Source organism: Enhydra lutris, unplaced genomic scaffold (assembly GCF_002288905.1).
Source record: "Enhydra lutris kenyoni isolate GAN:26980312 unplaced genomic scaffold, ASM228890v2 scaffoldscaffold96, whole genome shotgun sequence".
Lineage (NCBI taxonomy): Eukaryota > Metazoa > Chordata > Mammalia > Carnivora > Mustelidae > Enhydra > Enhydra lutris.
Genome location: NW_019154180.1, coordinates 3,563,980 through 3,584,591, shown reverse-complemented (window position 1 = coordinate 3,584,591; position 20,612 = coordinate 3,563,980). Strand labels below are relative to the sequence as shown.

At 55.1% G+C, this 20,612-nt stretch overlaps 2 protein-coding genes across 4 annotated transcripts; one reads left to right on the top strand and one right to left on the bottom strand.

Moving 5' to 3' along the window:
* Nucleotides 1–507: 507 nt before the first annotated feature.
* Nucleotides 508–11,830, bottom strand: LOC111139176 (tafazzin). Of its 2 annotated transcripts, XM_022491359.1 has the most exons (10): nt 11,373–11,830; nt 11,076–11,204; nt 10,009–10,054; nt 9,678–9,763; nt 2,630–2,710; nt 2,518–2,559; nt 2,270–2,332; nt 2,037–2,089; nt 1,010–1,087; nt 508–859 (listed from the first exon to the last, which is right to left on the bottom strand). In XM_022491359.1, the coding sequence occupies exons 1-10, from the start codon at nt 11,479–11,481 to the stop codon at nt 758–760; spliced, it is 789 nt and encodes a 262-aa protein (XP_022347067.1). In that variant the 5' UTR covers nt 11,482–11,830; the 3' UTR covers nt 508–757. The 2 variants fall into 2 exon arrangements, with proteins under 2 accessions (XP_022347067.1, XP_022347068.1); XM_022491360.1 differs by lacking the exon at nt 2,518–2,559.
* Nucleotides 11,831–13,073: 1,243 nt separating this feature from the next.
* LOC111139142 (deoxyribonuclease 1 like 1) lies at nt 13,074–19,642 on the top strand. Of its 2 annotated transcripts, none has more exons than XM_022491296.1 (8): nt 13,074–13,155; nt 16,324–16,536; nt 16,877–16,965; nt 17,048–17,134; nt 17,809–17,909; nt 18,055–18,167; nt 18,248–18,496; nt 18,579–19,642. In XM_022491296.1, the coding sequence occupies exons 2-8, from the start codon at nt 16,405–16,407 to the stop codon at nt 18,711–18,713; spliced, it is 906 nt and encodes a 301-aa protein (XP_022347004.1). In that variant the 5' UTR covers nt 13,074–13,155; nt 16,324–16,404; the 3' UTR covers nt 18,714–19,642. The 2 variants fall into 2 exon arrangements, with proteins under 2 accessions (XP_022347004.1, XP_022347002.1); XM_022491294.1 differs by having other exon boundaries at nt 13,074–13,159.
* Nucleotides 19,643–20,612: the final 970 nt, after the last annotated feature.

Below are 20,612 nucleotides of genomic sequence, written 5' to 3'. Positions count from 1 at the left end.
TGGTTACAAAACATGAAAACCCAGGTCCCATGGGACTCAAGGGATGCCAGGGAGGTGGAAGACAGAGCAGCTGGTGGGCCCGGGCACACGGGCAAGGGACAGGGTCTCAGCCCCTTGCCGCAGGCTCCGTTCAGCGGGGCTCCGCTTCTGGCAAAAGGCGGCTCGTCCGCCTGCAGCCCAGGGCTGGGCCTTGCCCGAGGACCCCACGCCTGTGGAAAGTGTGGGCAGAAGGAAGATGAGGCTGGCAGCCGTCTCTGAGGAGGTGGTGAGCAGCTCCCAGATCGGGGCAGGTGGGAAAAGACCAGGCCAAGGGCCTCAGGGACCGCTACCCAAAGTTCCGGCCTGGCCACCTGCCCCCCTTCAAGTCCCCTCCATCCTGATGCCAGTGCTGGAAGGGGACACCTGGAGGCAAGAGAGGAGCCCCGCCAAAGTTTCTCCTTTCTTTCATGCCCAAGTGGGAGGAGCATCTGAAACGCTTCCTTCCACTGAAGCGGCTCAGGGGGGGGGGGGGGGGGTAATGCTTGCTGACGAGGACAGGACACCTGCCAGGGCTTATGTACACATCTGTCTAAAAAAATGTATGTGACCTCAAAACATCAGTCTGTCCCCCAGGTGAGCCCTGTGCTGTGCAAGGACCCAAAGGCAGCACTGAGAGCAGGCGGCTGGGTCCTAGGTCGGAGCTGCCTCTTTCCCGGGCCTGGAGGCCAGAGGGAGCAGGCGGGGGACAGGAGCTGGCAGGCTTGTGGCAGGCTGATGTCTACCTCCCGGGCTGCAGGTGCTTGTGCAGCTGCTCCGCCTGGGTCTTCAGGTGCTGAAACTCTTCCTGAATGAAGTCGGTCAGAGCTTTGCGCATCTCCACCTGAGGAGAAGGACAGGGGCTCGCCTGCGGGCCTTGGGCTGTTTGGCCCGGGGCCCTGGGAGGCTGCGGGTGCCAGGAGAGACCGCGCCAGCCACAGGGTAGCCCAGGGCAGGCGGGTGGGGGAGGCACTGGGGAGAAAGAGCAACTCACAGCTGACTTGTTCTCAGCCCGGAGCCGTTCGAGCACAGGCAGAGCACTGAAGGGCTTCCCGATCAGCACCGTGATTTTCTGCAGGGAGAGCAGCCACCAGCGGGTGACAGAAACAAGCCGTGGCCCAACCACCCCGGAGAGCCAGAAGCTAAGTCCTGCCCCCAACTTGCTGCGCGCTCCCTCATGTGAAGCGGCTGCCTTCGGCTCAGGTCCCAGGGTCCCAGGGTCCTGGGATCGAGTCCCACATCGAGCTCCCTGCTCAGAGGGGAGCCTCCTTCTCCCTCTGCGGCTCCCCCTGCTTGACGAGGCTATTTCTTCCCCACTGGATGGTCATGGCTCCCTCATCAAAAATTAATTGATGATATGGGGCGCCTGGGTGGTTCAGTGGGTTAAAGCGTCTGCCTTCAGCTCAGGTCATGATCCCAGGGTCCTGGGATTGAGCCCCACATCGGGCTCCCTGCTCAGCGGGGAGCCTGCTTCTCCCTCTCCCACTCCCCCTGCTTGTGTTCCTGCTCTCGCTCAGTCTCTGTCAAATAAATAAATAAAATCTTTTAAAAAATAAAATAAGGGCGCCTGGGTGGCTCAGAGGGTTAAAGCCTCTGCCTTCAGCTCAGGTCATGATCCCGGGGTCCTGGGATCGAGCCCCACATCAGGTTCTCTCCGTGGCGGGGAGCCTGCTTCCTCCTCTCTCTCTCTCTGCCTGCCTCTCTAACTACTTGTGATCTCTGTTTGTCAAATAAATAAATAAAATCTTTAAAAATAATAATAAAAAAAAAAGGCTGAGAAACATTCAAGTCCTGCAGGCCCCACTCTAGGTATCCTGTCCTGCTTAGACCCCAGGGCTCCCCGCCCCCGGCCTGGTTCCTCTTGCTCTCCTTCTACTGGCCTCGATGCCAGGAACTCCCTCTCTCTCTGTTCCACTCGGTCCCCCTGCTGCAGCTGAATCTGGCCTCAGTGGTGCTAAGTGGGAGACAAGAGGCAGATGGCAGGCAAGACAGACAGACGAAGGCCAGCAGCCCGTACCCACCTGTCCAAAGCGGGGGAAGTAGGGCGGGCTGTTAGGGAGGACATCATTCATTCCTGCAGCACAATGGACAGAGGCCAGGAAGCAAGCATGGGGTGGAGCAGGGCAGCCCCAGCCCCCTCCACCCCGGGGTCCCTCTCCCTGCCACCCAGTGGAACTCTCCCCAAACCTAGGGAAGCACCCCCTTCCCTGGCCTCACCCCCAGGCTGCAGCCTTGGCCCGAGAGGGATGCTCACCGACATGCCACAGTGGCAGGATGACGGGGTTGAGATGACACTCGGCAATCAGGCGTCCGATTCCTGCCCCGGGGAGAGACAGGAACGTTGGCACAAGGATAGTTTCGGTGCCAGCCTACGGTTAAGACCAACTGCCCTGGTCTGGCTCCTCTGCAAGGCGAGCCCTTGTGCCGGCGCTGCGCCCCACCCCGGCACCGCCCATACGCCCATCCCAGGCCACCGGGCAGCAGCGCCTGCCCCACGCCTACCCCACTTAAAGCGCAGAAACTCGGAGCTCATGTTCACCTTCCCTGTTGAGAGACAGGACAGGGGTGAGGCTGGGAAGCTGGGGGTGTGCGCAACCCTGCCAGCGCCACTGACCTTCTGGGAAGATGTGCACCCAGTCCCCATGGTTGAGCTTATCCAGAATGAAGTCCATTCCCTTCTGGTAGACGCCGTCTCCTGCAAGGAAAAGGCCACGCCGTCGGTCGCCATTCTGCCGGGGCGCCCTCCTGGCCCTGGCAGCTCATCCCCACTGCACCAGCTCATCAAGGACACCGTCATCCCCACTGCACCAGCCACGCGGACACCCTCCAATCACTGTCCCTGGGGACTCAGCCACGGTTGCCCTGGGGCCCACGATGGCGTTTGTTCAATGGTAACCTCTAACCCTCCAAGTACCCGTCATGGACAAGGCAGCATCACTGTCTCCAACCGCCTCCAATTGAACTTCCAAGCTGGCAACTCCTCCAGCGGCCTCCAAGCCCACCTTCTGCCCGCTGGTCCCCCGCAGCCCCACCCGCTGCGCCTCGGACACCGGCGCTGTGCGACCTCGCAGACTGGCCTGCCGGCTCTGCTCCCTGCCGGCCTGGTCCCCCTTCAGCTTTTGCAGCCTTTCTCCTTGGGGTGCACCACCCCTGGGGCGAGCCTACCGTCTGCCACCCCTGGCCCTAAGGGCACTGCGGGAGCAAACCAAGTCTGTTCGTGATTTCCAGCCTCACCAGGGCCTCAGACCCCGCACAGTGACCCTTTCCTGCGGTCTCGGCTGGGCCAGTCGCCACAGCCACTCTTCGCAGGCCTCCCAGCCCCGCCTGAGCGCTCAGCCTCCACCATCCCTCCCTCCCGGCTAATCCCTTCGCCCCTCACGGGGCTCCCCCAGAAACTAGACTCTCATTATTGAAGCCTCTTGGGAAAGGGAGAACGTTGATGTGACATGTGGTGTCACTGAGAGCCGGGAAAAAGTCAAACTCGCTAAGCTGAAAAAATGGGGGTTTAAGTGCCCCCAAGGCTAACAGCACCCACCGTAGAGACACCTGGAGACCCTGACACTGAGCCCAGGGGGCCTGGCAGTGAGCAACAGCGCAGATACGGGTGCCCAACGCTATGCGCTGGCCTTCAGTTGGGAGCCCCGTGGGGACGCACTGTGACCCCGCGGCCAGAACCTCTACCGTGCCCATGAAGTGGACAGTGACGGGTGGCCTCGTCAAGGAGGGAGAGATACACCATAAAGATGAGGAGACAGACACTGGGGCTATCTCAAATCAATACACCAGGAAATGGGTTTTTAACCTGTTCTCTGCAAGGCCGAGTGTTTAGAAGGTGCTAGAGAGCCGTCCAGGAGGCTGAACTAAAGCCAACCCAGTGGGAACCTCACCCAGCAGCTCCCGCAGGGGCTGGAGTTGAGGAGCAGCCGGTCCCGGTGGCTTCTCAGGGCGTCGGGAGAGCAGCGCTTCCCCTCCATGGCACAGCTTTCCCTGGTAGGAGGGGGCTTCAGAGCGCCCCGTCCATCTCCACCAAACCTCACTGGTACAACAGCGCCATCTGGCTTGAAATGCAAATCATGCTAAACTACAAGGCTCCTCAAGCTCTGGGACACTGCCAGCGGTTCTAAGAAGGAAATGCAGAGCGGCACGCGCCTACTTCAAGAAACATGAAAAACCGTGATCTAACCTCACACCCAGAAGAACTAGAAAAAGAACAAAGCCCAAAGTTAGTAGAAGAAGGAAATAATAATTACATCAGAGTGGAAATAAATGAAATAGACTAAAAAAAATCAATGGAACCAAGAGCTGGGTCTTTGAAAAGATAAAATTGATAAACCTCTAGCTAAACTCAGCAAGAAAAGAAGAGAACGAACGACCAGTACCACAGATCCACCAAGGACCGCAAGAGTAGCGTGAAAAATTACACAACAAAAAGTTGGACAACCTGAAAGAGAGAGATACACACTCAACATGGAATCGGGAAGAAACAGAAAAGCCGAACAGGCCAACTGCTAGGGAATGATTATTTGAATCGGTCATCAAAAAACTCCCAACAGGGGTGCCTGAGTGGCTCAGTGGGTTAAAGCCTCTGCCTTCGGCTCAGGTCATGATCCCAGGGTCCTGGGATCGAGCCCCGCATCACATCGGGCTTTCTGCTCAGCAGGGAGTCTGCTTCCCCATCTCTCTCTCTGCCTGCCTCTCTGCCTACTTGTGATCTCTGTCAAACAAATAAATAAAATCTTAAAAAACAAAAACAAAACTCCCGACAAACAAAGTCCAGGACCAGATGGCTTCACAGGTGAATTCTGCCAAACATTTAAAGAAGAGGTAATATTTATTCTTCTCAAACTATTCCAAAAAATGGAAGAGGAAGGAAGGGTTCCAAATACGTTCTGTGAGGCCAGCATCAGCTTGATACCAAAACCAAAGACATTACAAAAAAAGAGGTCAGGACAGGACTACAGGACAATAGCCCTATGAACACAGACGCATAAACCCTCAACGACATATCAGCAAACTGAATCCAACAACACGTTAGAAGGATTATTCACCACCGTGGAGTGGGATTTATTCCAGGGATGGAAGGATGGTTCAGTATCTGTGAATCAATGCTAGTGACCCCGCTAACAAAATGAAGGGTGACAATCATATAATCATAATAGATGCAGAAAAAGCATTTTTAAAAAGATTGTTATTTATTTATGACAGAGACACAGCGAGAGAGGGAGCACAAGCAGGGGCAGTGGGACAAGGAGAAGCAGGCTTCCTGCTGAGCAAGGAGTCCGATGCAGGGATGGATCCCAGGACCCTGGGATCATGACCTGAGCCGAAGGCAGAGGGCAGATGCTTAATGACTGAGCCACCCAGGCACCCCCAGAAAAAGCATTTTGACAAAATTCAACATCTGTTCATGATAAAAATTCTCAACAAAATGGGTTTACTTTTTTCTATTTTTTAAAAGATTTTATTTATTTATTTGACAGAGAGAGAGAAAAAGAGCACACAAGCAAGGGAACGGCAGAGGGGGAGGGAGAAGCAGGCTCTCTGCTGAACAGGGAGTCCGATGTGGGGCTTGATCCCAGGATCCTGGGATCATGACCTAAGCTGAAGGCAGATGCTTAACCGACTGAGCCCCCAGGCGCCCCTATAAACAGGGTTTAGAGAGAACATAACATAATAAAGGCCACCTATGACAGACCACAGCTGACATCATGCTCAATGCAGAAAAACTGAGATTTTCCTCTAAGGTTAGGAACAAGACAAGGATGTCCACTCTCGCCGTTTTTATTCAACATTGTACTACAAATCCTAGCCTCGGCGATCAGACCAGAAAAAGAAATGAGGGGTGTCTACATGGCTCAGTGGGTTAAGCCTCTGCCTTCAGCTCAGGTCATGGTCTCAGCATCCTGGGGTCAAGCCCCACATCAGGCTCTCTGCTCCATGAGGAGTCTGCTTCTCCTTCTCCCTCTTGCTTTCCCTCACTCTTTCAAATAAATAGTCTTTTTAAAAAAAAGAAAAGAAAAAGAAATAAGAGGCATCCATTTTGATGAGGAAGGAGTTAAGCTATCTCTATTTGTAGATGATATACTATGCGTAGAAAACTCTAAAGGCTCCACCAAAAAGTTATTAGAAGTAATAAATGAATTTAATAAAATTTTAGGATACAAAATTAACATACAGATGGGGCACCTGGGTGGCTCAGTTTGTTAAGTATCTGCCTTCAGCTCAGGTCATGATCTCAGGGTCCTGGGATGGAGCCCCGCATCGGGCTCCCTGCTCAGCGGGGAGTCTGCCTCTCCCTCTCCCTCTGCTTATGCCCCTGTTCATCCTCTCTCGCTCAAATAAATACTTTCTTTAAAAAAGATACATGCAGCCCTGTGTTTACTGCAGCTTCACAGTAGCCAAGATAGGGAACCAAGCCATGTATCCGCCGATACATGAATGAAGAAAGATGTGGTGTATACGCAGATACACACAGAGAAAATTCCTGAGTCTTAAAAAAGGATGAGATCTTAGGGGCACCTGGCTGGCTCAGTTGGTAGAGCATGCAACTCTTGATCTCAGGGTTATGAGTTTTCAAGCCCCACACTGGGCATAGAGCCTACTTTAAAAAAAAAAAAATGAATGAATGAATGAGGGGTATCTGGGTGGCTCAGTCAGTTCAGTGTCTGTCTTCAGTTCAGGTCAGGATCCCGGGGTCCTAAGATCGAGCCTCACATCAGGCTCCCTGCTCTGTGGGAAGCTTGTTCCTCCCTCTCCCACTCCCTGTACTTGTGTTCCCTCTCTTGCTATCTCTCTCTTTCTGTCAAATAAATACAATCTTAAAAAAAAAAAAAAGAATCTGCCTTCGGCTCGGGTCATGATCCCAGGGTCCTGGGATCGAGCCCAACATCGGGCTCTCTGCTCAGTGGGGAGCCTGCTTCTCCCTCTGCCTCTGTGATCTCTCTCTCTGTCTCTCAAATAAATACTTAAAATCTTTTTTTAAAAAAAGAGAGAGGGGCCCCTGGGTGGCTCAGTGGGTTAAAGCTTCTGCCTTCGGCTCAGGTCATGGTCCCGGGGTCCTGGGATCGAGCCCCACATCGGGCTCGCTGCTCAGCAGTGAGCCTCCTCCTCCCCCCTTCTCTGCCTGCCTCTCTGCCTACTTGTGATCTCTGTCTGTCAAATAAATAAATAAAATCTTTAAAAAAAAAGAGAGAGAGGAATTTTAAATAAATAAAGGGAAAAAATACTACTACCATGATTTTGGCACAACACATGAGTATTTAGCTTCTGCAAATGCTACTTCTGCTCACCTGCATGGCTTGTCCAAGATCACTTTGATACTTCATATCATAAGGCCTGTACTTGGGAAGGAAATGGAGTATTTTGGAACACAGAAGCCAAGTAAGCCAGATACTTCCTTTAACACAATTTGTTAGATCTTTGCTCCACGTCACATATGTTTGAAAAATAGCTTGTCCCTGTCCACTTTCTCTCACTGAAGGTGCTGAGAATTAAGATTTTTTAGAATTTTTATTTATTTATTTGTCAGAGAGAGAGCACAAGCAGGGGGAGCAGCAGGAAGAGGGAGGAGCAGGCTCCCTGCTGAGCAGGGAGCCCGATGTGGGACTCGATCCCAGGATCCTGGGATCATGACCTGAGCCCAAGGCAGACACCTAACTAACCGAGCCACCCAGGCACCCCCAGTTTTCTGGTTTTAACCGTACAGTAAAACTTAGATGCAGAGCAAAAAGCAGAACAAGACAAGAAGGTGACGTGGAGGGCGCCTGGGTGGCTCAGTCGGAAAAGCATGTGACTCCTGATCTCAGGGTCATGAGTTTGACACCCCATTAAAAAAATAAATGAACTTAAAAAATAAATACATAAAACTTAAGAAAAAAGATGTGGACACAGAAAGCCTGTGTGTGAGGTCGCAGAAGGGAGGACCTGAGATCAGGCACCTGAGCAGAGTTCCCATCACACGATGCCACGGGCACTAGCCGCAACACTTGTAGCTTCTGCTCATGTTTTGGAGAAATGAAGCGGCCTTTGAACGCAGCAAGAAGTGAAAACACTCAAAGCTGCTGTCTCCAAAAAGCAGATGTGAGGATCTGAGCGCTGCAGCTTTTCATTAAAAGCCCTTCATTTTTTTGAGGTTACTTTACTGCGTTTCTCCAGCAGAAGTAAGAAACTCTCCCTTGACCTCTGACACCCTTTGGTTACCGCCTCCTCCCTCTTCCTCTTCATGACGGACCTTCTGGGAGGGGTGGACACCCCTGCTATCCCCACTCCCTCCTGGCCCTGGCAGCTCCTGTGGCTGTCACTTCACAGAAATGGCTTCTCCAGGGTCCCTGGAGGCTTCTCCAGTGCCAAGGGGCCCTGCTTTGCTTCCTTCCTGCCTGGCCACTGCTTCCTGCTGCCCCGGTGGCCTTTGTCTCTGTTCACGCTCTAAGCTGCCGTCCTAGCGCCTGCTGGCCGTCCGCTCTCCCTCGCTGCCACTCTTCCTCTACTTCTGCAACTCTGTTAGTCGCTGAGTCCCTACTACGTGCCCGAGCGCTCTTCTGAGCTCCGGAACTGCACATCCCACTGCCTCTGGGACCACAGGCTCCTCCAATGAAACATGTGCAAAACACAACACCCTCCCCTTCAACCCCCACACTGCTTGCCGTCCGTCCCATCCTCCCAGTGGCTCAGTGTCCCCTTCCCACACCCAGTCTGTCAACAAGTCCTGTCTACTCTGCCTCCAGCTGTCCGCAGCGGCCTCTAGAGGCGCAGCTACGATGGTCTGCTGCTGCCGGAACGACCCAACGAGCCCCTACCCGGGCTCCCGGCCTCCACCGAGCTCTGCTCCCCCTCCCCCCACCAGCCACGCTGCGGCAGGAATGGTTTCTCTCTCTGAACCACAGAAGGAAGCACATCACTGCCCTGATGACGGAATAGAGTCCAAAATTCTTAACACGATTATTCCAGAACCTTCACATTTGGCTGGCTTGCAACCTACGTTTTCTACATTTACCGCTTACCTTTTCAGGGCCTGGCATGTACTTCCTGTGTCTCGAATGCCTTTCCTTTCATACTCTTGCCTAGAAAATATTGTCCTTTCACAGACAAAAGAGCAACCTGGATTCAAATCCTGGCTTTGCCACCTCTCGCCCCATGACCCTGGGCCAGCGGCTTAATTCCTCCAAACCCCTTTATCTGGAGAATGGGGATCAAAACGGCCCCCACCTCCTGAGGCCCTCAGTGTCACACCCTCACCCCGCAAGCCTGTTTTCCGAAACGCTGCAGCTTCCAGCACACGCCACCACCACAGAAGACCCATGACGCCTCCCATTGCTGAGTCTCTTAGCTGTGGACAATGCCTCCTTGGCTTCTAATGCCACAGTCCAGGTTCACACAGTCCTCAGGCAGTCCCAGGAAATGCATGCTCTCCACGAGGCCCTCGCTCCTCCGGCAGCCAGTACCACCTCTGCAGCCACGCAGTGCAACAGGGACTCACACTAGCAGCGCAGTGGCCGCTGGCCCCCTCTGTGCCCAGGCTGTCCCAGCAGGATCCCTCCACTCCCAGGACTGCTCAAGCAAAAGCACTGACCACCAGTCCCTGCTCCGAAGAAAAGCACAGAAGGCTGCAGAAGTGCCTCCCTGCATTCACTCGCCCACGAGCCCCTCTTGGAGGACCAGCTCACCTCGGCACACGGGCACACACTTGCCCAAGCTGAAGAAGCGGGAGTGCAGCTCTCTGGTGAAGCAGATGTCTGCAGCCGCAGGGGTCCTGAAGTAGGGACAGATGCAGTCATCCCTGCCTCCCCTGCACCCTAATTCCCTGCCCTCCCCCAACATGATGCCTGACATCGTCGGCAGTGTGGAAAGGAGGCACAGAAGAGCCTGCGGAACCCCACCCCGTGCCCTGCCTGTACTGCTGGATGCCGCCTCCTGGGCAGAGCAGGAGGAGGGCAAATCTGGGCAGAGATGGGTGAGGCCTGCCAGGCCCACTGCGAGGGGCCCATTCCTCCTCACCAACGCATCAACTTCAGGTTCCAGATGTGGCGGAGTTTCAGGATCCCTAGAGAAGGAAAGTCTTTATGCCCCAGCTTGCCTTGTCCCCAGGGAACATCTTTTTCTGTTACCCAGTTTCAGGGAATGAGGAACAGAGGCAATAGCACTACCATTTCCCTATGGCTGAAGGCAGCATCTTTTAGTCGCTGGGGCTGGACCCTATGTTGTCCCTGGCTCCTCCCTCTTTCCCACCCTCACCCATACCTTATTAGTCGCCACATCTGGCCTGCCTACCCCCAGGTATCTTTTGCCACTGCCTCTTGTTCTACACCTCTCCCTCCACTGTTGCTGCCACCACACTAGTCTAGGTTACTGAGTGGCTCTAAAAGGTCCCTCCTGGTCCCCCGGTGTCTGCCTATGGCACTCTATAGGCCCTTCTATGCCCAGTGGCCAGGGTGAGCTCTGAAAGGCTCTGATTTGACTAACTAGCTTCCCATGAGCTCTACAACAGTCTAACCTCCTGAATTCATCAATAAAAGCTCTGGGCACCCTTCTACCCAGCCATCTGGGTTACTGGAGCCAAGCAGCTTCCTGTGAAGTCAGCAGAGCAGGAACTTCTAGGTGGCAAAGTGGGCTCCCAAATGAGGCTGGTTAAAGGATACACACTCAGCCTGAGGCAAACCTGGAAGCAGGACACGGGTCTCCCAGCCTCTAGCCCACACCTTCGTTGACAAGATACCCTATGGTTCTCAGATTTGTTTTAATACTCTGTGGGACCATCCACAGTTTAGAGAATGGAGGGTTCCACAGGCCTGATGCGACAGTAAAGCAGCCATCAGACTGCCCTGCAGCTGCTTCCTCACTTCCTCGGTCCCTCCGAATTTCTGAAGCCCTTACCAAGTCATTTTCTGAGAGGACACTGAAGGGGCCACCAATCATATTTTCATGGTCGGCGCAAGACACGCAGGAACAGGAGTGCCAGGGATATGTACAGAGCCCAGTGAGAAGTGAGTTGGTTCTGCTTTTGTGTGGCCCCCTCCCGGGTTCTCGCCATGCCTCCCTACGCCCAGAACCCTGGTGCCAGGTACCCCAGAGGTGAGGGTCATCCATGCAGGACTGGTGATTGGAGACAGTGATGAGGGGCGTGGCTGGGCCTCGGTTCTCGATGAGCTCGTACAGCACCTCTTTGTTGTGGACGGTGAGGTGGTTCATGTACTCTGGAGGGAGAGACGAACTGTGGGAAGAGGTCTTGGCCTCATTCTCCCTGGGTCCCAGGGCTCCCCCCAGCCAAACTGGCCCCTACCCACGCCCACAACCCCAAACCCCAACTCTGGCTGGGCGTGGAGAGCCGTGGCCTACTCTGCCTCGGCTTTGGGCCCACTCACTGGTCCAGAAGCAGCTGTAGGTGCCCACTAGGCCCATGACGACGCTGCTGGCCAGAGTCCAGGTGAACGGCGGCACGGCGGGGAACGGCCATTTCACATGCAGGGGCATCTCCCCCGCCCCCACCGAGCCCCCCGCTCCTCACTCCCCAGGTGGCCCGGCGCTTCCCCTGCCACAGGGCAGCCTGTGGGGCCGCTCTAGGTCTGTGTCCCCGACCGCTGGAGAACTGGGCCTCTGACAGGCCCGTGCCACACGGGCTCCGCGCGGCAGGGGACTCGACCAAGGTCACCTCGCAGGTCAGGCCAGGGCCGGGCCGGCCCCCGCTCTCTCGCCACAGACAAGCCGCTACTGGGGTCAGGAGCCGGGGGTCGCAGTGAGAAGCGAACGGGCCCGGCGATGGCAGCCAGGAGCCCCGCGCCCCCGCCCGAAACCCAGCCAGCGACGGCGGCCCGCTCTTCGCTGCCTGTCGTAAAGGGCTATCAGGCCGCTTGACGGCAGCGGGGGCGGGTCCTGGGGCCGTGTGGCCCCGCCCCGCCGCGCCGCGCCGAGCACGTTCCCGGCGGCGGGGGCTGCGCGTCCGGAGGTGTCCGCAGCTAAGCGGGCTCCGCAGCACAACGACGGGACTCCAGGCTGGAGTTCACGGCACTTTTACTTTAGTTCTTCCCCTTTATTTTCTTTGAGGCAAAATTCATATAACGGAATTACCCGTTTTGTAATATTTTGTAGCATTTTATACTGTATGCCATGTTTTATGTATGTAACCTGTTATGTGTTACATTATGTAGTTTCACATAATTAACTGCACACAATTTTGCAGTTACAATATTACAGCTTTGTACAATATGTGTATATATATGTAACATGTAATGTGTGATGTATATGTAGCAACATATGCCAAATAATAAAGATACCACGTATAACATAGTATTTCCTGTCGTTCAGCACATTTCCAGTATTCTCAACCACCACTTCTATTCCCATAAGAAAGCCTTGTATCCGCTAAGCCATTGTTAATTTTCCTTCTCCTCCTCTTCCTCCTTCTTCTTTTATTTAAATAATCTCTACCCCCAACGTGGGGCTTGAATTCAGTACCCTGAATGAAAAGGTCGCATGCCCTACTGACTGAGCCCCTGGAAACATTTTCTAAAAATCAATAGAAAGGTGCTTCAAAAATAAGAAATCTGGGCGCCTGGCTGGCTCACTTGGGGTCACCAGAGAGCGGAGAAGTGTGCAGCCACGCTGGCAGGCGCCCTGGGGACACGGAGAGGAGGCTCTAGTCCTCCGGGGTCCCCAGGCTCGCAGCAGGGCTCCCCCGACGTCGGGCACAAGCTCGGGCTCTCGTGTGTTTCCTACCAGGTGCCGCCTAGAGGCAGCCCGTGTGGGGGACTGAGGGCTGGGCCTGGGAGAGCACAGCTCCCGGTTTGCATTTGCGGGCCGGCTCCCCACACCCCCGTGCCCTTGGCACAGGGACCCCACTCATTATAGGGACGCGGAGGCTCGATCTCTGTGACTCACAGGGCTGTCATCCGCCCACAGTTCCAGGCCTCCAGCAGGCGCCTGCTTCCACGTGGGTCAGAGAAGGTGGAGTCCGGCTGTGGGCCCCGGGGGGGGGCCCAGCCCCAGCGCCAGGAAGGGTGGGGCGACCCGCCTGGCCGGAGGGGTGGGTCAGGAAGAGTCCCTTCCTCTTTTCTTCCCTAAGGTTCCTGCCAAGACCGCCGCGGCGACTCCGTAGACGGGTTGCGATCTGGTTACAGCTGCGGCAGGCGTGGATACGAGCTGGTCTGAGTAGGTATGGGAGCCCTCTGAGCAGAGGGAGGGAGGAAGTTGCCCCCTGCATGGGGAGAAGGGAAAAAGGGGAAGGGAACCGCTGGGGGCCAAGACTTAGCTTGGGAGCCTGGGCCTGGGCTGGGCTTTGGGCTGAGGCCAGAAACAGTCACTGTGGTTCTTCTTGCCCTTGGCCCTTGTGTGGGCTCCTGACCCCAGAGCCTTCTAGCCTTCCCTTGACAGCCGGGGGCTGCTCCTACATCCCAGAATAGTAACCAGGGCAGAGCACCCAAGCCAGCATGAGTGACAGAGCAGGTGGCCCAGGAGAGACAGACATTCAGCCCAGCCAGGAGTATGAAAGAGACTAGATGACAAAGAAGGGAGAACAGGGAAGAGAGGGCAAGGAAGATAGAGGAAGGCAGAGCGGGAGGTGACAAAACGTTACCTGGGATGCAGTGGGAAGTTACTCAAATAAGAGGACCCCCAGTGTTGCAGAGGTGCCCCAGTGTTGCAGTCAGTTAATTATCCTACTCCTGGTTTCGGCTCAGGTCGTCATCTCAGGGTCGTGAAATGGGGCCCGGTGTGGGGCTCTGTGCTCAGTGTGCAGCCTGCTCTGGGTTCTCTCTCTCCCCCTCTCCCTCCTGCTCACTCTCGCTCTCTCCCTCTCTCCCTCCCTCCCTTCCTCCCTCAAATAAATTAAAATCTTTGGGGCATCTGGGTGGCTCAGTCATTAAGTGTCCGCCTTCAGCTCAGGTCATGATCCCAGGGTCCTGGGATCGAGCCCCGTGTTGGGCTCCCTGCTCAGCGGGAAGCATGCTTCTCCCTCTCCCACTACCCCTGCTTGTGTTCCCTCTCTCGCTGTGTCTCTCTCTGTCAATTAATAAATAAAATATTTTAAATAAATAAATAAATAAATCTTTCTAAAAAATAAGAGGGCTGAAAGCTATCAGTAGAAGGCAGTGGGGGAAGAGACGGAAGCAGAGAAGGAATATGGTTTATTTTACCAAACCAACAGTTCCAGCCACGGAGACACCCAGCCAGCTCAGCGTCTCACCTCACAGCCCCTTGCTAGGTGTGTCTTGCCTGATAGCGCCTCCTGTGAGCCAGTTGGGGCTAGATTGGAGCTGAGCACAGAAGTCCCTTTGCTCCCCCCGCCGTGAGTTGTCCTAAAGTAACTCCCTTTAGCCCATTATAATACTAAAGTCTCCTGTAGGTGGACTTTTCCAGCATTTTTTGAACATACGTTGTTTGCACTAACATGTTGACTTGCTAGGCCTGCACAGTTGAACCCAAACTGCCTATGTAATGTAAGCTCCCTGCCCTCACCCCTAACCCACTGGATAAAAGCTTCCTCTCTTAACGTCCTGGGAGACAACGCTTCATCCCCCGTCTCCTTACTTGTACCAAGAACTAAAAACCTCTTAGCTTTTATTTTATTTATTTTTGTAATGATTTTATTTATTTGACACAGAGAGACACAGCGAGAGAGGGAACACAAGCAGGGGGAGTGGGAGAGGGAGCAGCAGGCTTCCCGCTGAGCAGAGAACCTGACGTGGGGCTTGATCCCAGGACCCTGGGATCATGACCTGAGCTGAAGGCAGACACTTAATGACTGAGCCACCCAGGCGCCCCGAAAACCCTCTTAGCTTTTAACCCTTCCTTGGTTTGTGTTCAAGGTGGTGCACCCCAGGGGGTGAACACCTTGAGTCTGGTTACAGAGGTGACAGAGAAAAGCAGGCAGACAGAAGTAGAGGGACTTACGTTGCTTAGATGAGAATGACACGGATAGGAATCAAGCAAGGGGCTGAACCCAAATGACAGGACAAAGTTTGAGTGCATCTGAAACCAAGGTAAACCAAGAGACGCTCAAAAAGCGGGGGCTTTCGCAAGTAGGTTGAACAAGATGGGCTGTCTGGGGGGGCAGGGCCGTGGGAAGGGCCCATCCCCCTCTGCAGGGGTGGTTTGCTCTGGCTGAGATGAGTTCCAGTGCGTACGCCCTTGAACCCAGTAATTCTGCTGCTGGGAGTTTGCCTTAAAGATAGCATCTCCCAAGCAGAGAGATACGTGGTGTTAATGGTGGTGAAAAGTTGGAATTCACTGTGACGTTGAACTCTTGTGACCTGTTGGTGGGAATGGAACAAAGGGGTTAGCCCCTATGGAAGATGGTCTGGTGGCTCCCCAGAAAAGTGTGACCCAGCGTTTTCACTTCTGGGTATACACACGAAAGGATCCGCAGCAGGAACTGGAAGAGATCTTGGCGCACTCAGATTCGCAAGCTGTGTGATTGACAGCGGCCAAGGCTGGACGCGAGCCAAGTGTCCATGAACGGCCGAGTAGGTCAGTTCAGTTGGGTTTATCCATACCGCCGAATGCTCTCCGGCCTTAAAAAGGACAGAAATTCTGACACATGCTACAACCTAGATGAAGCTTGACGACATGCTGAGTGCAATCAGCCAGTCACAAACACACATGGAGACACAAAGTGGGACGGTGGGCGCCAGGGGCTGGGGGGAGGAGGATAGAGGACGAGTGTCTAGTGGGGACAGAGTTTCAGTTTGGGAAGCTGGAAAAATTCTGGCGGTGGATGGCAGTGTGAATGTACAAAACAGTGTGGATGTACTTAGTGCCACTCAACTCTGCGTTTGAAAATGGTTAAGATGGTGAAAAAAAAAGTCAAGATGCTAAATTCTATGCTATGTGTATTTTAGCACAATTAAGAAGAATGAAGTCGAGGGGCACTTGGTGGGCTCAGTTCGTGGAGCATGAGACTCTAGACCTCGGGGTTATGAGTTCAAGCCCCACATTGGATATAGAGATTACTTAAAAGTAAAATCTTCGAAATTTGAGAGAGACTGAGAGACAGAGCATGAACAGGGGGGACGAGGCAGAGGGAGAAGGAGAAGCAGGCTCCCCGCTGAGGATGGGGCCCGCCAGTGTGGGATTGATCCCAGAACCCCAGGATCATGGCCTGAGCCGAAATCAAGAGTCATACGCCCAACTGACTATGCCACCCAGGCACACCACTTAAAATCGTTAAAAAAAAAAAAAAAAAGTGAAGTCGAGCCCTGCATGCTGGTGTTGAAGGTGTCCATGGGGAGAAAGGCAGGCGGTCTATGATGCTGGCGGTTCTGGGAGGCCGGTTCTGGGAGGCCAGTGCTGGCTCGGTCCCACACTGCAATGTCCTTTCAGAAGCAGAACAGAGCCCAGCTGGGAGCGTGCCCTGGGACGGCCTGGATTCCTCCAGAAGGTCCCAGCAGTCCCCACACAGCCATGCACTACCCAGCCATGCTCCTGCTTCTCCTGCCTGGGGGCGCTGAGGCCTTTCGCATCTGTGCCTTCAATGGCCAGCGGCTGACGCTTTCCAAGGCGGCCAGAGAACATGTGATGGACACCTTTGTTCGGGTAGGTTCATCACTGAAGGAAAGCTGTGCCCACGACCCAAAGCCCCCGCCCTGCCTGACCAGGGGCATTTCCCAGAGGAGAGGGGACGTCAGGAGATGTCGGTATGGAGATGGGGAGCACATTCCTTCCCTGTCATCGGCCTCCATCTCCTCTGTAATATGGGTGCAGTGTGGTTGGGGCGGCACTCGGTCTTCTCCCAGGTCCTTGCTGGTCCCGGTGCTCTCCGTGGGCCTCAGCCAGAGAGCCGCATCACTCTTGGCCGCACCAGTGCTAGTTCCCCAGGGAGCCCGACTTCCTCCCAAGGTCGCTGGCACTGACCAGCTCTCCTGCTATCCGGCAGATCCTGGCTCGCTGCGACATCATGGTGCTGCAGGAGGTGGTGGATGCTTCTGGCAGTGCTATCTCTCTCCTTCTCCGAGAACTCAATCGGTGAGGAAGGCTCTGGGGGGCTAATCTGGGGGCCCCCCCAGCACCTCAGGGGCCCTGACCCTGGGTTTCCCTGTCCCGGCAGATTTGACGGCTCTGGGTTCTACAGCGTCTTGAGCAGCCCCTCGCTGGGGCGCAGCACATACATGGAGAAGTACGTGTACGTGTACCGGTAAGCACAGACGGGGCCGGGCCGGGGGTTGGCACCGCGCCCAGTGCCAGGAGCCTCCATCGTCCCAGCAGCTGCAGGTGCCTTCCTCCCACGGTGGCCCTCACCTTCTCGTTGCACTTTTTCTCCTCAGTGGTTTTATTTCGGGCTCGGACTCTCCTCCAGCCTAGCCAGCTGTGATGGCCATGTGTCCCTATGGCAGGGGGACTTCGTTATCCATGCGCAGATGTGGGGCCGCTCTGCCTCTCGCCCGTGGAAACCAGCGCAGGGGCTCAGGGCAAGGCTGGCCTCCTCTTTGGGAGTGAACCAGCCGAAGCTTCTGGGAAGAGACTCAACAGTGGGGGCTCATTGAGGACCTTGGGCAGACCCAGTTTCCAGAGACAGCCCTAAGTCTGTAGGACAGCCTGGGGTGGGGGAACCCTCTAGGGTTGGGATGGAGAGGGCAAGGGGCATGCTCAGGTGAGGAGACCTATTTATACAGATGAAATCATCTGTCTAGAATTCACTTCCGTGTTATGTGAAGTGTATCTCAATGAAAAACAAGTTCTAGAAAAGCAGCTAGGAAGGCTGCGGTCACGTGAAATAGGGCTGGTCATGGAGGGCCTCTTGCTCTGACCCGGCTCTGAGTTAAATATCACTGATGTGGGGCCACTGCTTCTCATGCCTCGGTCCCCCAGGTCACACAAGACACAGATCCTGGATTCCTACGTGTATGAGGACACGGATGACCTCTTTGCCCGGGAGCCCTTTGTGGCCCAGTTCACTTTTCCCAGCAAGGGTAGGAAGGGAAGAAGGGTGGCCCCGCTGCCTGGGAGCAGGAAGGAGGGGCTGGCTGGCGGTCCCGAGGGCGTGGTTGCTGGGAAGAGGCTGGGAGAGGAGTGCCCAGGAGCAGGTGGGAGCCCTCGGTCCCTGGGGCCTTGCAGTCCTTCCCAGCCTGGTGCTGGTCCCGCTGCACACCACTCCGAAGGCCGTGGAGAAGGAGCTGAACGCCCTGTACGACGTGTTTCTGGATGTCTCCCAGCACTGGCAGAGCCAGGTAAGGTTGGGATGATCGCACGGGGGACCGGGGGGAGGGGCACTGGGTGGCCGGGTCTGACTCCTGCCCCCCCTCTCCAGGACATGATCTTGCTCGGGGACTTCAACGCTGACTGTGCCTCACTGCCCAAAAAGCGCCTAGGGGAGCTCGTGCTGCGGACGCAGGCAGGCTTCCAGTGGGTGATCGGCGACGAGGAGGACACCACGGTGCGGGCCAGCACCCGCTGTGCTTACGACCGCGTGGTGCTGCACGGGGGGCGCTGTCAGAGCCTGCTGCGCTCCGCGGCTGCCTTTAACTTCCCCAGGAGCTTCGGCCTCACTGAGGAGGAGGTAAAGGGGTGAGGCCACAATGGGCCCACAGGAAAGTGCCTCGGCCCCAACGCTGAGGCTCTGTCCTGCTGCCATCCCCCAGGCCCTCAACATCAGCGACCACTACCCTGTGGAAGTAGAGCTGAACCGGGCGGCACCCGGGCTCCCGCCTCTTGGCCTGGCTGCCCTGTTGCTGCTGCTGCTGCTCCTGCTCCCCCGCCTGGGCCTGGTGGCCTGAAGCAGCCCTGAGCCTGCCGCCCGCAGATGTGAGGACCGCGCTGCCTTCGGGACTCGGATCCTGCTCGCTCCCCCGTGTGTGCTCCCTAGAGACTCCTCCACCTGATCGTAGCTCCGCCCCACCGCAATGCAACCCTTAGCCATCTGCCTTCTCTTCCGCTTGGCTTGTGTTCTTTGGTTGGGCCCCTGCCCCGCATTAGAATGTAGGAGGAGGCAGGCCCTGAGGCTAGACGCATGCCACTCTGCCCCCAGCTAGTGTCAGGAGTGGGGACAGAGCAGGCTCCAGGGCTGGGGGCTCAGGTGGTTTGCGCTTAACTGCAGGGCTCAGAGAAGGGAATCACAATAGGTTGGAAGATTTTATTAGATAACCAAAAGGAAACACCGCTGAGAACAAAAAGCTAAATGGCGGGTCTATTACATACATCAAGCAGATGTGCCAAGGGGCCGTTTTCATTACACGCAGGATCCCTATGAATCAATATTAAAATTGCGGCAGACACAGGAATCGATAAGCAGTTTACACGCACACACGCACAGTAACTAGCAAACAAAGTATTTACAGTTGTTGAATCCAATAAATAAAAACAGTTGCTGTCAAGCCCAAGTTCACAACCACGGTGCGGCCCAACCTCCCCCCACCTGGAGTACAGTCAGTCCACGCTGACTGCGTGCCCACAAGGCGAGGCTCGGGCTGGTAACCAAGGTTAAGGGGCACACAGGAGAGGCCCCGCCCATGAGTACCTAGGTGCTCCTGCACGTGAAGGGACTACCAGATACTTAGCAAAATGTTAACAATGATCCTGTTTTGGGTGTTGGTATCCTGGAACTCTTCCTTCCCCAGCTTTATTTTCCCGAGCTCAGTAAAACCAGCAAATATTTATGGTTTAGAACCATCTCAAGGTCAAGAATAAAGGTAATTTTCAACCTTAACGAATGGCTGTTAAATGATTACAAAAGGCTGGTGGACTCTCCAATGGCCAGAGACTCACAGCAGCCCAGCCCAGCCCAGGGAAGCAGCCGTGGGGCTGGGCAGCCACCGTGGGCCACTCTGGAAGCCATCTCTTTAGGACCCTCTTCTGGGTGAGAAGCCACAGGGTATCGGGCCTAGCAGAGATCCCGCTGGCTTACTTCTGCTGCCCCAGGGTACTGTACCGAATGCTCCTCTTGGAACCCTGGCCTACACCGAAGTGCCAGACAGCACAAAGAACCCCCAGACCAAGCGGAGCTGCACCCTATCTGCCAAGAAAGGTCACCTTACAGGCCATTTCAGGTGGTCTGGGGGGGCTTGAGCTCAGGGTGGAGCAGTCAAGGACTTGCAGAGGCCACAGAAAGGGTGGCAGGTGGTTTCGAGTGTGAGTTAAAGGTGCCTTACAACTTTTAACACCTGAAACTACTCAAGGGCTAACAGAAGACCCATCTCCTAGACAGCTGGTTGAAACATGGCCGGAACCATGCCTGGTCTTCACTTCTGCCCCATTTCTGATCACGTTGCTGGTCTGGGACCCTCTTCAAGGAGAGCTTCCATAGCAGCCACTTTACTAAGGCAGCACTCAGTGCCTAGGAACTCATCAGAGTGGACTTGTAAAGGGAAATCTCGAACTGACAACTTCTCATCTAGGCAGGTCCAAGTCAACACCCTAGCTAGACAACTGAGAAGATGCCAATCCTGGCCAACTTAGCAGCCTTCTCAAAATAAAGGACTGTGACTTCAGAGTCTCCAAAAAGCCCCCCCCACCACCATGAATCCAGATGCACAGACAGACAGGAAGTTGGATTTATTGGTGGGCATGAATATGACGGGAAGGGATAGTGCCAAGGTTCTCATGAGTGCAGAGCCCTCCATTTGTCCAAGGGACCACGGTTAGGGATGTATTTGACCCCACAGCCATCTGGGATAAGC

Coding starts and splice junctions, on each gene's coding strand:
- LOC111139176 (XM_022491359.1), bottom strand. CDS start 11,481: ATGCCCCTGCATGTGAAATGGCCGTTCCCCGCCGTGCCGCCGTTCACC. Junction 9,764..10,008: donor AACCTGAAGTTGATGCGTTG/GTGAGGAGGAAT, acceptor TCCCTACTTCAG/GACCCCTGCGGCTGCAGACA. Junction 860..1,009: donor GGGCTGAGAACAAGTCAGCT/GTGAGTTGCTCT, acceptor CCTTCTCCTCAG/GTGGAGATGCGCAAAGCTCT.
- LOC111139142 (XM_022491296.1), top strand. CDS start 16,405: ATGCACTACCCAGCCATGCTCCTGCTTCTCCTGCCTGGGGGCGCTGAG. Junction 16,537..16,876: donor TGATGGACACCTTTGTTCGG/GTAGGTTCATCA, acceptor GCTATCCGGCAG/ATCCTGGCTCGCTGCGACAT. Junction 16,966..17,047: donor CTTCTCCGAGAACTCAATCG/GTGAGGAAGGCT, acceptor CTGTCCCGGCAG/ATTTGACGGCTCTGGGTTCT.